Genomic DNA, 15,613 nt, shown 5'->3' with positions numbered 1-15,613 from the left:
AATATTAACCAAAAAATTAAACTAAGATCTGATCCAAGGGAGGTCACAGTAGTAGTACCCCAAGGTTTACATTAATGATATTCAGGTGTCAGAGAGAAAAGCTAGAATCATGTTATTTGCTGATGATACTAGTTTAATAGTTAGTGATATGAAGCAGTCATTGCACAGTACTGTGGACCATGTCCTACAAGATATACAAAAATGGTTTAGTGCAAACAAGCTAACACTGAATGCAAAAAAAACTAATTATGTGCAATATGGAAAAATAAGTGAATATGATGACATAAATCCCACCATGGAGGGCAAGCAACTTGAAAGAGAACAGTGTGCAAAATTCCTGGGTATGCACACTGATGAGAAGATAAACCAGGAGGACCATGTGGTGAGCTTAGCACCAAAACTAAATTCAGCACGTTTTGCACTTAGAATAATTTCAAGCGTTTTTAGTAATGACCATACAAGATTATTATATTTTGGCTATTTTCAGTCAATTGCATCCTATGGGATAGTATTCTGGGGAAAAACAAATTGTCGTCTAAATGAGATTTTCAGATTACAAAAATGCGCTCTTCAGATAATGACCCAGAGCCCACCTCAAACACATTGTAGGCCCCTTTTTAAAGCATTGAAAATTTTAACAATTCCATCATTATACATTATGAAATGTCTGTTGGTGATCAAAAGAAATCAGGACAAAATGAAAACCAATACAGACTACAATAATTACGATACATGGCAGTGTAAAGATCTCCACTTACAAACTGTAACAAGGATCAAAAATCAAAAACATGTATGTAATCAAGGCATCAAACTTTTTAATGCACTACCAAAACATATCAAAGAGCTGGAAAATGAGGATAAATTTAAAACTGTTTTATAGGATCACATGCTTGACAAATGTTATGAAAGTGTAAGTGAATTTCTATGCTCAACTGTATTAGAATATAAAGAACCACATTCTTGACAAATGTTATTACAGCATAAGTGAATATATCTGCACAACTGTACAAGAATATATGTTTAAATTAATGTGACCACTGAAATTACATCAATGAATATGTCTGTCAAGCACATAAGAAGAGTAAGAACCACATGCTTGACAAATGTCGCTGCCGTATAAGTGAATACCTCTGCTCAACTGTATAAGAATATATGATATCATAAATGTGACCAATGAAATCACAACATCAAGGAATAGGTCTGTCAAGCACATAAGAAATTATGTTATAAAAGCACTTATTAGTTGTATATTGTATTAAACATAAGATAGATTCATATGAATTCAGCATAGAAAAAAATTTGGTAAAGATGATATATAGTTGTTGAAATGTATCCTGACAAATCCTACATCACAAATGTGATCATTGGGATGATAAAAAATAAATAAATAAACACACATTCATTTATATTATAGAAACAGTTCGATATTGGAAATCTTTTTGAGTCTCATATGTTTGAAGGGAGTTATTCTGTAGCTTTTGGTGCTGCATATGATGGCTTTGATTTTAATTTCACAGTTTTCTGTCTTTGCTCATGGAAGCAGTTCTATTTCCTTGTGTCATAGTTCTGTCATTCCTGATACCTTGAGTATCAGATGCTTATTTTAATTTTGTGCAGCATGTAACTGGCAAAAACACCACAGTTTTTTCATTGAGACTAATAAATGATTTGCATGTGTTACTGCATCCAGAATTTGTTGTTAGTTTTAGGCCTTGTAATGATTCATGTTGAATGTTACTTAACTTAAGTTTCTTCTGCTTGGTCCATTGGTGAATTAGTACAAAATTTTCATGTTTAACAAGATTCATTCACATCGATTGACATCCGAACTGCACACTCGTCATGTAAACAAAACACAGACTGACTGATCTCTTTCACTTCCAAACAAACTCTCCAGCAGACTCAACAACAACTAACTCAACAACTGAAGTGAATTGAATTGAACTGCTGCAGCATCAAAGAATCACTTTATATAGAATTTTAGCAATAGCTTCCAAAATAGTTCATTATTAAATTTGTACAGTTTCAATGTTAGAATTAAAATTTAAAAAATGTAAAGAAACTGATGTTACAGCTGAATAAGGAAAAAAATCACAATATTAACTGATGTAATTTTTATAGTAACATCACTAGTTCCAAATATGAAAATCGATCTGAACTTTAATTAAAATTATATCTCTTGTATTATTTTAGTTATGTAATTAATTACAGTTCAGTTTTGGATAATAATATTTAATAGTGGTACAGAACTCATGTTTTATCCAATTACATACATAAATTGCTCAAACAAGACTTCAATTTATAGAAATTGAGAAACTGTGTATTGTAAACAAGCATTAACCAATCAGGAAACTGTTTACAAAGAATATCAGTTACAGAAAAGGCCATAAAAATAGATAACAAATGAAAATACATCACTTGCTAATAACTTTCAAGCCACTTTTCAAGATAATGAGGTTGTTTGTGTTAACTCGTTACTTGATTGTAATTATGGAATTAGAGGTGCCAGCCACCTATTCCAACACTTCCACAGCCTTTTATTATCTGTTGCTTTTTATTTATTCCTTCAATTTGTTGATTAATCATTTAATTTAGCATTTGTATGTAATTTCGTTAATGCCAACGGTCTCTTATAATGATGACAATGTACATTTTTCCAGAACCTTCTATTTGCTTTCACAATGAATACCAAGAATTATTACCAAATTATACAGAATGATATACATATAGACACACATACAAGTCCCTAGGAAGCACTAAATTGTCTGATAATTATCCAGATGCATATAAAAAATAAGGTGGTATCAGACATTTCATATGAATTTCGGGGAAGGCTGTATCGTTATAACCTACTGTGGCCAAATGGTCATTGTAGAGATTTAACATATTATTCTATTGTGTTATAAGATTTTGGCTGGTCATACATTAGATGTTCCTGTGAGTTTTATGGCAGAGATGATTTGCATTTATTTTTTGTATAGGCCAGCAAGCCTTGCTGATAAAACATAACTGTGCAAATTGAGTTTAGAGGTATTCATCTTACAGTATATCTAACAGGAATACATAAAATCAAATAAAAATTTATTTCTATCTTTAGGAACTGTTTGTTCCTCCTTTATGAAGGAATGAAAACATTGGGAGAGGGGGGGGGGGAGAGACAGAGAGAGAGAGAGAAGAGAGAGAGAGAGAGAGAGAGAGAGAGAGAGAGAGAGATATGGAACTGGAAGGCATAGGGAGGAAGGAGGGATGGGGGCACTCAGAAGTTATTTAAAGAGGGACCCTTGTATTTCATGGCCCTTTCTTTGCCTGGTTTCTGAGTAATTTGCTCTACTCGCATCCTGCTCCCCAACTTCCACAATTATTTCTTTCATTCTTCCCAGAAAAAGGTATCCATGCTTCCAAAAGCTAAAAATTTTGTTATAAATGTTTCTGTAAACTCTTCTAGAAGTTTTATAGCATTCCTACACCATCATGATTATTAATGTGCTAAACGATTCGCTCCCTTTACTCACTGCCATTACAGGTACAATAGGAAACATACTGCCAGGTTCTAGAACTTGAGGAGTGTATCCCTCAGAAATTGCACATCATGAAGGTAAGCACTGACCATATCATCTGTCTTTTTGTAACAAGAAAGATAAGATAAGAACAGCCTGAAAGGTTTTTGGGCATAGCATCAAGTGCTGTCATGGAAAACAAGCAATTTTAACACATAATTGTATTGAAGAGTACGATTAGAACTCACATCTAGATTTCCACTTGATGATGCTCTCAAAAGAGGTGTGTAGCCATATTTATCACAGGCTTCTATTGGAATATGAACATCTTCCAATAAATAGCTGAGAATTTCCACATTTTTTGCTGCATGTAATAAGATTGGGTGGCCATTGCAGTCCTTAGCATTTGGATCACCACCCTGTGATATCAGTTCTTTCAGTGCCTATAGACAGAAAACGGATAGACTGAAGCATTCATATTATTAATTGAATGTAATAATCTAATAATATAAAAAGGAAAGTTTCAGTGTAAACTATTTCAAACTAACCATCAGTAAAGGCTAAAAGAGAACAAATCATAAAAATTAATGAATTTTCATTAAATCATGGAATTTATTCGAACATGCTATAGTCTACAACATTAAATGATTTGCCGAATGAGATTACAACTAGTAATTCTTAATTGTTCTTGGGTTTTTCTAGTTCTCTTTATGGCATCATGAAAAGTGTGTGGAAATGTAAGCCTAATTGTAATGTAGATTATTTGGCTAAGTAAAAGTAGACTGAAGTGCCAAAGAAACTGGTATAGGCATGCATATTCAAATACAGAGATATGTAAACAGGCAGAATACAGCTCTGTGGTCGGTAACACCTATATAAGACAAGTGTCTGGTACAGTTATTAGATTGGTTACTGCTGCTACAATGGCAGGTTATCAAGATTTAAGGGAGTTTGAATGTGGTGTTATAGTCAGCTCACAAGTGATGGGACACAGCGTCTCTGAGGTAGCAATGAAATGGAGATTTTCCTGTAAGACCATTTCAGGATAGTACCATGAAAATCAGGATTCTGGTAAAACATCAAATCTCCAACATCACTGTGGCCAGAAAAAGATCCTGCAAGAATGGGACCAAAACGACTGAAAAGAATCGTTCAACATAACAGAAGTGCAACCCTTCTGCAAATTGCTGTAGATTTGAATGTTGAGCCATCAACAAGTATCAGCGTGTGAACCATTCAACAAAACATCATCTATATGGACTTTTGGAGCCAAAGGCTGACTCGTGTACCTTTGATAACTGCACAACAAAGCTTTACGCCTCGCTTTGGCCCGTTAACACTGACATTGGACTGTTGATGACTAGAAACATGTTGCCTGGTCGGACAAGTCTCATTTCAAATTTTGTTTAGTGGATGGATGTGTACACGTATGAAGACAACCTAATGAATCCATGGTCCTTTCGTCTCAGCAGGGGACTGTTCAAGCTGGTGGAGGTGCTGTAGTGGTGTGGGGCGTGTGCATTTGGAGTGATATGGAACCCCTGATACATCTAGATATGACTCTGACAGGTGACTCGTATGTAAGCATCCTGTCTGATCACCTGCATCCATTCATGTCCATTGTGCATTCCGACAGACTTGGGCAATTCCAGCAGGACAATGCAACACCCCAAACATCCAGAATTGCTATAGAGTGGCTCCAGGAACAGTCTTCTGAGTTTAAACACTTCCGCTGGCCACCAAACTTCTCATACATGAACCTTATTGAGCATATCTGGGATGCCTTGCAACATGCTATTGAGAAGAGACGTCAACCCCCTCATACTCCTACAGATTTATGGACAGCCCTTCAGGATTCATGGTGTCAGTTCCCTCCAGCAGTACTTCAGACATTAGTTGTGTCCATACAATGTCATGTTGCAGCACTTCTGCATGCTCACAGGGGCCCTACATGATATTAGGCAGGTGTACTAGTTTCCTTGGCTCTTCAGTGTATAATATGATGACTATTGTGGCACATTTGTAGTGCCAATAATAGTTAATACAGTAACCCCAAGTATAACACTCATAAGGAGTAGAAAAATATCATAATCAAATTACTTATCAATGAAAGAAAATTAATGATGTAGGAAAAGACAGATTGCTACTTACCATAAAGGAGACACATCAAGTTGCAGACAGGCACAGTTAAAAGACACTCACATAAAGCTTTTGGCCTCAGCCTTCAACAGTAAAAGATGCGCACACACACCCACGCACACACACACACACACACACACACACACACACACACACACACACAAAAACCGCCAAATCCAGTATCTCAAGGCGGAATGCCCTGTGTGTGTGTGTGTGTGTGTGTGTGTGTGTGTGTGTGTGTTTGAGTGTGTGTGTGTGTGTGTGTGTGTGTGTGTGTGTGTTTTTACTAAAGAAGGCTGTGGCCAAAAGGTTTATATGAGTGTCTTTTAACTGTGCCTGTCTGGACGCGTCTTCTTTATTGTAAGTAGCAATCTGTATTTTCCAAGATTGTTGATATTCCTGCCTGGAGTTGCCACTGAATGAAAGAACATTGTAATATATCAAAAACAGTTTTCAAAGCTTTTAGTTCAGAGCATCCAATGAAACCTTAAATTACTTTAATACTCAATTTTTTGCATAATATATAAAAAGAATAAGGAATTGTAATTACTTACATTAAGATCTCCTCGATACACTGCAGACAGCATAGCTCGGTCACTTTGTTCCTCTTGACCCATTTTATCTGTCTGCAATGCGAAGCCCTAAATTAAAAAGAAGATGCAATCTATCAAACACATGTTCTATAGAAACACATAGAGACACACTGTTCTATACATTTGTACATGAATACGTATCTCATGTAAGAATGACAAAAGAAAAAACTTTAATTTTTTTTAAAGATTATTATGCTCTGATATTACAGTGTAATGATGTATGTATAACATTATTAAAGTATATAAACTCAAAATGTGTCAAAGATGAGAACTATATAGAAATTGTCAAATTAAATCAACCATCTAACTTGCATGTAAGTCAGAATCTCTGCACCTTATTGCAGTCTTGTATAATGGCCGATTGGCTTTCCTACCTCAGATGAACATGATCTTGGGGAGTCAGGGTATAAATTGAGAAGCAGAAACAAGAGCTAAGTGCACAACAAGCCATGAACCTTCCGGCACAAAGCCTAAAGCATGAAGTAATACCAGGAAAAAGGGGAAAAAAATGACCAAAACTCTCTCACCCAGGCTGTCAAAGCTTTCTTTACTGCATATCAACTAAAATTTCTTCCATAACTTGGCAGCTAGATTAATACCAGTAAATGCCAAGTTCTATAAAGAATCAATCTGCCATGTATAAAACGGCTTTAAACTTCTTATTACTTTACACATGTGTTAATGTGTTAAGTATTCGACGTTAAGTATGAAAGTGAGAAAAAAATTAGAAAAGATTTGATATTATGTTTAACATTTGCAAAAAGTTTCTAAGTGCTCTCATTATCAAACAACAGACATGTATAGTCTGGGTAACATGCACTCTTTTTTAAGCAAAAGGTTGTTTTTCACACACCTCAATATTTACAATGTCATATCTCCTGAACTACATGTTGTACAATTATATAATTTTGCAGGTACATTTAGTAGTATATGTGGATGCTGTCTGAAAAATGTGTTTCATAGAGATTTGGTAGTAAAGGAATAATAAATTAAATTTTCTTGCCTGATGCAGCAGTTTTGCTACATGAACATTGAAAATATAGTAAGTTATAAACTGATTTCCTTTCATCATTTTGTGGGAGGTGTCAGCAAGAAAAAGTTTTGTAAAGACTTAAAACTGTGTGTAAAATTATTGCAAATCACCACGTGATCTCATTCTCAAATACTGCAAGAATAGAATCTAGTTGAACAGTGTGACACTGCCTCAAGACATATACACATTTTCTGACTGTAATACTTGCTAATTGGTGCAAAATGACGCTGGTAAATCATCAGAATGGAAGGTAGTACACAACAAGCGTCAAACAATCGGCACTAAAAATTCGTGTACAGCAAATGTTTCGAGGTTCGAGAATGTAAACAATTTTGATGTACTTTGTTCTAGTAATAGTCTCACTGAAAGTGAAAACAATCGTAAGAAGAGTGTGCCTATAAACTATCGGAAAAAGGTTAGGTTTGATCTTCCAAAGCCACAGCGTTCAGTTAACAGCAATATAAGTGGCAGTGGTGTGATCCAGTCTGCTGTGAGTGAAACATCAACAAATCGTTTTCACATTTTCGCTGATAGTCATGGTAGAGGCATGGCTGATATAGTGAAAAGCAGTTTTAATGCTGCCGATGTTTGTGGAATTGTGAAGCCAGGTGCTAAACTTCAAGAAGTTGTAGCGGGGTGCGATCCTGAAAAAGTAAAAAACGAGTGTGTAATCTTAATAGGTGGCTCAAACAACGTTGCCTGCAACGAAGGGAATGATGCCATACAGTCGCTCAGGAAGAAAATATCGGCGCTTCATCAGTCTAAGGTATTTGTTGTGAACATACCAAAGAGACATGACTTAATTCCACAGTCCTGTGTAAATGAGGCTATCTCACAAACAAACTCTAAGTTAACGAAGTTGTGTAAGCATTTTAAAAATACTTGTGTTGTAGATGTAAGCAGTTTTGGACGAGAATTATTTACAAGACACGGTATGCACCTGAACAGATCAGGAAAAAAAGCATTAGGTACCCTCTTAAAAACAAAAATATTGGAAGAAGTCCTCAAATGTACCCCAAAGTTGGAACCAATCGCACTTGAATGGCTCCAACCATCAAGTCAGACTCAGTTTCAAACTCAAATGTTTCAGGAAATTGTTAGTGATGAACGTACTGTGTCTGTAGCTACCGATAATTTTTTAGGCAAAAGTTTAGATCTGTCTCTGATTCCAAAGAAATGACGATTTTTCACCAAAATGTGGGAGGACTTGGTAATAAGGTAAATGATATTACTGATCTGTTAGAGGAACCACAAGGAATAAAAGATACTGATGTATTATGTTTTAGTGAACACCATGTGAAAGATATTGAAAGGTTACAGCTAAGTGGTTACTGTCAGGCAGCGCATTACTCTAGAACCATCATGGAAAAAGGTGGAGTGGTAATTTATGTAAAAAACAACATATCTTACAATGCATTAGATTTAAAGAGCCATTGTATAGAGCAACAAATTGAAGTATGTGGTGTTGAGATTACTGTAAATGACTTCACGGCTGTAGTGTTAGCACTGTATAGATCTCCCTCAGGGAATTTGAATGTATTTCTCAAGCACTTAGATTCTTTATTATCCATACTGTACTCAAAGTCCAAGAACTTGATAATTACTGGTGACTTTCATGTTGATTTCCTAAATGAGAGCAATAGTAAAGCTGATTTAGTACATTTAATTGAGTCTTATAATCTGATGGCAATAGTAGATTTCCCAACTAGGATTACTGTTAACAGTAAAAGTCTGATAGATAATATATTTATAGATAAGTCTAAATACAATGAGATCACTGTACATCCAATCCTTGGCCTTTCTGATCATGGTGGTCAATTGCTTAGGCTCAATTACGTCAGTGTGTGCAACAGTTCCGAGCATTCTTGGAAATCTTTTAGGATAATAAATGAACAGGGCCTTAAAAAATTCAATGATAGCCTAAAAGAGATAGACTGGAGCCAAGTTTATAGGGAAACAGATGTAAACAAAAAGTACAATTCATTTTTAAATGAATTCATGTCTGTATTTGAGTCCATCTTTCCCAAAAAAGTAGTTAGAAATAATCATATAGGCAATGCCAAGGAGTCTTGGATCACTACAGGGATAATAACATCTTGTAGAACAAAGAGGATGTTATACAGTTCTCTCAGGACTTGTAATGATCCAAAGAAACGACAACACTACAAACTTTACTGTAGCATTCTCAAGAAGGTTATAAATAAATCTAAAAGTATGTGCATAAAATCAGAAATTGAAAGCTCAGAAAATAAAATTAAAACTATATGGAATGTAATAAAGAGGGAAACTGGCAGGACAACAGGGAACATGTCTCAGGTAGAGATTAATACAGGGGACAGTATCATAAAGAAACCTGAGTTGGTTGCAGAAATATTTAATAACCACTTTTTGAGAGCAGCAGAGAAGACAGGCTGTAATGGTTCTATGGAAGAATCATTGTCCCTCCTACAGAAAGCTATTAGCAACAGAATCCCACAGTTATCCTTACCTCCAGTTACTGTAAGTGAAGTCATAAGAGTAATTAGATCATTAAAAAATAAAAATTCTGCTGGTGTGGACAATATTTCTAGTAAAATACTGAAACACTGTTATACATTTGTTAGTCCCGTCTTATGCAACATATACAATGCATCCCTACAAGATGGGATTGTCCCTGACAGACTTAAGTTGGCTGTAGTGATTCCTCTCTTTAAAAAAGGGGATAAAAGCATTGTTACAAACTATCGCCCAATATCCCTATTAACTACCTTCTCGAAAATTCTAGAAAAACTCATGCACAGGAGGATTGTAGACCATCTCAACTTCCACAGTATCTTAAGCAAAAATCAGTTTGGCTTTCGTGCCGGTCTTTGTACTGAACAGGCAATATTCTCTTTCAGCAACCACGTTTTGGAAGCCATTAACAAAAAAATGTCTCCAGTGGGTATTTTTTGTGATCTTATGAAAGCCTTTGACTGTGTAAACCACCAAATTCTTTGGAAAAAGGCAGAATACTATGGTTTAGGTGGTACTGTTGGCTTGTGGCTACAATCATATCTACAGGATCGGAAGCAGACTGTAATGCTAAATGGCTCTTCTGGAGAACCTGCCTCGTCTGAATGGGGCACGATAACGTGTGGTGTGCCTCAAGGCTCCGTTTTGGGCCCACTGCTTTTCCTCATCTTTATTAATGATCTTCCTCTTTGTTCTGAGACAAACAGCAAATTTACCCTGTTTGCCGATGATACCACAATTCTAATTGACGATTTGATTGATCATGATCTTGAAAAAACTACAAATACTGTTTTTAATGACATCTTAAATTGGTTCTCCTCAAATGGTCTCTCGCTCAATGCAGATAAAACTCATTATATGAGGTTCCATACATCACAAAGTAATCCCGATGAAATTAACATAAAATGTGGAGATCAACCAATACAGAAAGTTGAAGAGACAAAATTCCTAGGTGCTTACATAGACAGTAAATGTAATTGGTCAGTTCACATTCTTCATCTATGTAAAAAACTTAGCTCGGCAATATTTGCATTACGGGTAATTTCTTCAGTGGCTGAAGTTGACACTATTAAGGTTGCCTACTTTGGCTACTTCCACTCATTGATGTCATATGCTATCATATTCTGGGGGAACCAACCACTTGCAAAAAAAGTTTTCACCATACAAAAAAAAGCAATCAGAATAATGTGTGGGGTCCATCAAAGACACTCTTGCAGGCACTTGTTTCGGAAGATAGGTATCCTAACAACTGCCTCACAGTATATTTTTTCCTTGCTCACCTTTGTGTGCAAAAATTATTCCATCTACCAAGACAACAGTAAATTCCATGGTTATAACACGAGAAACAAAAACAATCTACATTTAGAAATGAAACGTCTCACTCTGGTACAAAAAGGAGTTTACTACTCCAGCATTAAGCTGTTCAATGCTCTACCACTACATATAAAATGTGTTCATACGGAACTGCCAAAATTTAAACAAGTTCTCAAAGATTACCTGACAGAGAAATCTTATTATACTGTGGATGAATACCTGAAAGAAAATGTATACCATTACTAAACTTATTGTGTCTAGAAGTAGTTCAATTAATTTTATTGTGCATTTGGGCATTAGCGCACTTTTTGTAACAACAGATTGGCTGTACATGTATTTACTCTTGTAGGCCTAATATGTGATTTAACTTTATGCTCTTATCTTTAACCTTTATTTGAAACTCCTTTTTCTGTCAAATGGTAATTATGTTATCTAGCTGACATTGTATCTGTTACTGTATTTATAGTATGTCTTACTTAAACTATGTACAATTTGACATTGAATTGCCCTTGTATTGTAAGTTTAAATTGAAACCTGTACAATTTGACACGTTCCATATCCTTGTGATTGACTCACTAACTGGATCTACGGAACAAGAAATAAATAAATAAATAAATAAATAAATAAATAAATAAATAATAAACTTTTAACATAAGGTTATACCTCTTAATAAATAAGATTATGAAGCATTGTTATTTTCTAAATGTGAACCATGAATCATAAAGTACGAACCAAGATGGCCATTAAGCAATATAGACCTTGTCAATTACAAACATATGGAATAATGACTAGGCCTATGTATGACATTTATTAGTGTATCATGTGTATTGTGTCAAAATGTAATGTAAATCAGTCAACAGCTTTTCAAGATTTTTAGTTACAATGTTATGTATCCATACTAACATTATACATGCGAAAGTTACTCTGTCACAAGAAAAAATTCTGCTCTAGTCCAGAACTTAAATCTGGGTGCCAAACTTTCATAGACCTTGTAACAGATGATGGGAAGCCTGTGTCAAGTTGAAACTTTGTAAGTTGTTCTGTGAGAAATGTCCAAGCATTAACTGTGAGACAAAGTCATGTAAGAGGTATGTGCCCATTCTAAACATTTTAAAATCTTGAAATGGTGATAATATGGACACTACAAAAAGCATACAGGGGTCAGTGGTTCTGTGGTAACAAATCAATCACCACAAAATATGTGACTGGTTCATTTTTGTAGTGTCCATATTAGCACTGTTTCAATGTTTAACACATTCAGAACTACACCTGTACACCATATGGGCACATGTGTATAGGCCTTGTGGAAGACACCCGTACCCAGTATGGGCGCAGCTTTTCTATTTGCTGATATCTGTTTTCCACATGCTGCACGACTGCCAGTTGTAGGATAAACATAGCAGTTGATGTGTTGTCCACTAGATGCAGCACGTTTAGGAACACCCTCCTGAAGTGTTGCTTTTCCTCAACAGAAGTAGTCGATATCAAAAATATTTTTTCGAATTTTGAATAGATTAATAATATCTCAGCTGTCTTTCTAAAAGAATTTCATATTATTTTGTCCTTGATGTATTATATTACAAACTAAAATCTGTAAAAAGAAATTACTTTATGTTGTTCATTACAACTGATATGTACTAGCCCTGAATGTTCAGTTGAAATTATTTTCTTTTTTAAGCATTTGAAATTATGAAATATCTGGCACACTTAAAATTTCTGTTATTAATTGCAAAATTGGACAATATTTATTAAATTTATTTCTGGATTCATTTATAAAATAATGGTATAGATTAATAGAAAGTCATTTGTCAAGAAAGTCTGTAAACTCTTTGTAATATTGTTGGTAATGCAGAATGGATTAGCAGTGGGTATGCCCCTGATGTGATCAGACATGTTTCTATGTTTGGCAATAACAATGTAATTTTCGATTTTGAAGTGGAAATTGTAAAGCCAGTGTGATAGAGAAAAATGTGAAAGGATAGAAATTTCAGAAACAGAAATTAACTGCTCAGGCAATATTTCACCATTATTTACATCAATTTGAACCAAGAGAACCTACAATGTCAAAAATTTCAACTTCAAGAATCAGCCCTTCGGTGTGAACAACTGGAGCCAACTATGAGAAAAGAAGATAAGTAAAATGTTTGTTGTAAATATAACTCCTCTTGAAGCTTATTAAAAGAATTTATTATGAATGGGGTGACAATCAACAAATGATGTTAGGGAGGGGTAGATTACAACTGGTAGTATTACTGATGCATATACAGACATCAGCAAACTACAGGAAGGACTGTAATACGCTGTCCGCAGTTGTTTAACACTGATGCTCCTACCCATGATCAGTGTCTAGAGGGTTACTGTAAAATTCAGGCAGAGTTACCCACACTATTAGAATTACTAACAATGCTAGTGAAAGAATTTTTATCTGTGTACTATCATATGGCAACCGTTACTAGTACACGAGAAGATACTCTGACTTACTGGAATAATGGTTCAGACCCAACTGATCCCCTTCCTAGATCAGATGTTAGCTAGACAAAATAGCCACATATAAATGGAGCAACTTTTATATCATATGAAAAGGTATTGTACAGAAAATCATTGCCAACTTGTAACTATAGGAATCACAACTTAAATTGCCCAGAGAATCCTGGGTGTAATAGGTATTGCTAACTATTAGTTCAAGAGAAGATTTTCCCAAATACTTGTCTATAATCTATGGGTTCATACCAGTAATAACAGCACAAACAAAGAAGGACAGAACAATAATGGACCACAGACACTCAGCTTCTTAGTTAGTCGGTTAGTTACTTTCATGTTCCATGGAATATTTTGCAAGATAAATGTGGGAGAAGTCCTTTTACATTCACACCTCAAATTAATTTGTAATTATGGCTACATGCTGACATTTATAAGTATTTTTTTTTTTTTTTAATATAAAGATGTGAGTTAGTAATTCCGACCCAACACCTTTTACACATTACAGTAATACAAATTCTTCTACAGAACAGAAGGACTTGTCAAAAAGAAACTTTCTCATTTTACTTTGTTATATCTCTGATCTTTTATATCACTGAATAAGTGATCAAAAATTTTACCTACAGCATTATACACCCCTATTTGCCAAAGACAACCTTCATGTGGAGTGCCTTAATGAATGTAATTTTTTCCGGTATTGTAATTATGTGCATCATTGTTCCTTTTGAACTGTAACAGATTGTTTACAACAAAATTGATGAGGGAAAATATACTGTGAGCAGTACTCATAATGCCCAACTCCTTAACCAGATGTCTACAAGATGGTCTGAGTGAGCACCAAATATTATACTTACAACACATTTTTTAGCAATGAAGATTTTGTTTCTTAAAGAAGAGTTACCCCGAAACATTACTCCATATGACATTACTGAATGAAAATATATCAACATACTGATCTTTCTCTCCATAAGATTTGCAGTGATTCTAATTGCAAATGCGGCTAAACTAAGTTGTTTATGGAGTTCCAAAATGAGCTTTCTCCAGCTTAAATTCTCATTGATATGGACGCAAAAGAATTTTAAAGTTTCCACCCTACTTATTATAATAATATAATAAAATATAATAAAATGAAAATGAAATGAAAAATGAAATGAAAAATGAAACTGGAAATGGTGGATTTTATAGCAGCGGTAGTGTTGAAAGCGGAAAAAAATTTTTTTTTTGGTTATGGTTTGGAAGTGGGTTATGTATTATTGAGTATATATAGGCGGGATAAAATTGTATGGTAGATTACGGTAAAAAGGAGAAGGTGAATACAAAGTGAAACTACTTGCAAAAACAGAAAGAGAAAATAAGATGACAGAAGAGGTTTCAAAATGCAACAGTGACAATAACAAACGTAATTGTTGGGTTCAAATTAATGATATGAATATAATAGAGGGAAACATTCCACGTCAGAAAAATATATCTAAAAACAAAGATGATGTGACTTACCAAACAAAAGTGCTGGCAGGTTGATAAACAAACAAACACAAACATACACACAAAATTCAAGCTTTCGCAACCAACGGTCGCTTCATCAGGAAAGAGGGAAGGAGAGGGAAAGACTAAAGGATGTGGGTTTTAAGGGAGAGGGTAAGGAATCATTCCACTCCCGGGAGCAGAAAAACTACCTTAGGGGGAAAAAAGGACAGGTATACACTCGTGCGCACACACACACACACACACATATATATATATATATATGGGGATGTACAGTATCCCAAAAATCTGCAGCGGAGTCATGCTTCGGTAGCTCAGATGGCAGAGCACTTGCCCGCGAAAGGCAAAGGTCCCGAGTTCGAGTCTCGGTCGGGCACACAGTTTTAATCTGCCAGGAAGTTTCATATCAGCGCACACTCCATTGCAGAGTGAAAATCTCATTCTGGAAACATCCCCCAGGCTGTGGCTAAGCCATGTCTCTGCAATCTCCTTTCTTTCAGGAGTGCTAGTTCTGAAAGGTTCGCAGAAGAGCTTCTGTAAAGTTTGGAAGGTAGGAGACGAGGTACTGGCAGAAGTAAAGCTGT

At 35.2% G+C, this 15,613-nt stretch overlaps 1 protein-coding gene across 2 annotated transcripts in view; it reads right to left on the bottom strand.

Annotated features, from left to right (window-relative positions):
• LOC126094910 (serine/threonine-protein phosphatase 6 regulatory ankyrin repeat subunit C-like) overlaps positions 1-15,613 on the bottom strand; it is a 314,292-nt gene that overhangs the window by 275,912 nt on the left and 22,767 nt on the right. For both annotated transcript variants that reach the window (XM_049909562.1, XM_049909553.1), the window contains exons 2-3: positions 6,191-6,277; positions 3,746-3,940 (exon numbers count right to left, since the gene is read on the bottom strand). In XM_049909562.1, the coding sequence (XP_049765519.1) occupies positions 3,746-3,940; positions 6,191-6,253 (258 nt within the window). In that variant the 5' untranslated portion in view covers positions 6,254-6,277. The remainder of the gene's footprint in view (positions 1-3,745; positions 3,941-6,190; positions 6,278-15,613) is intronic.

Source organism: Schistocerca cancellata, chromosome 1 (assembly GCF_023864275.1).
Source record: "Schistocerca cancellata isolate TAMUIC-IGC-003103 chromosome 1, iqSchCanc2.1, whole genome shotgun sequence".
NCBI lineage: Eukaryota > Metazoa > Arthropoda > Insecta > Orthoptera > Acrididae > Schistocerca > Schistocerca cancellata.
Note: the sequence above shows the minus strand (reverse complement) of the source record. Positions and strands in the feature narration are given on the sequence as shown.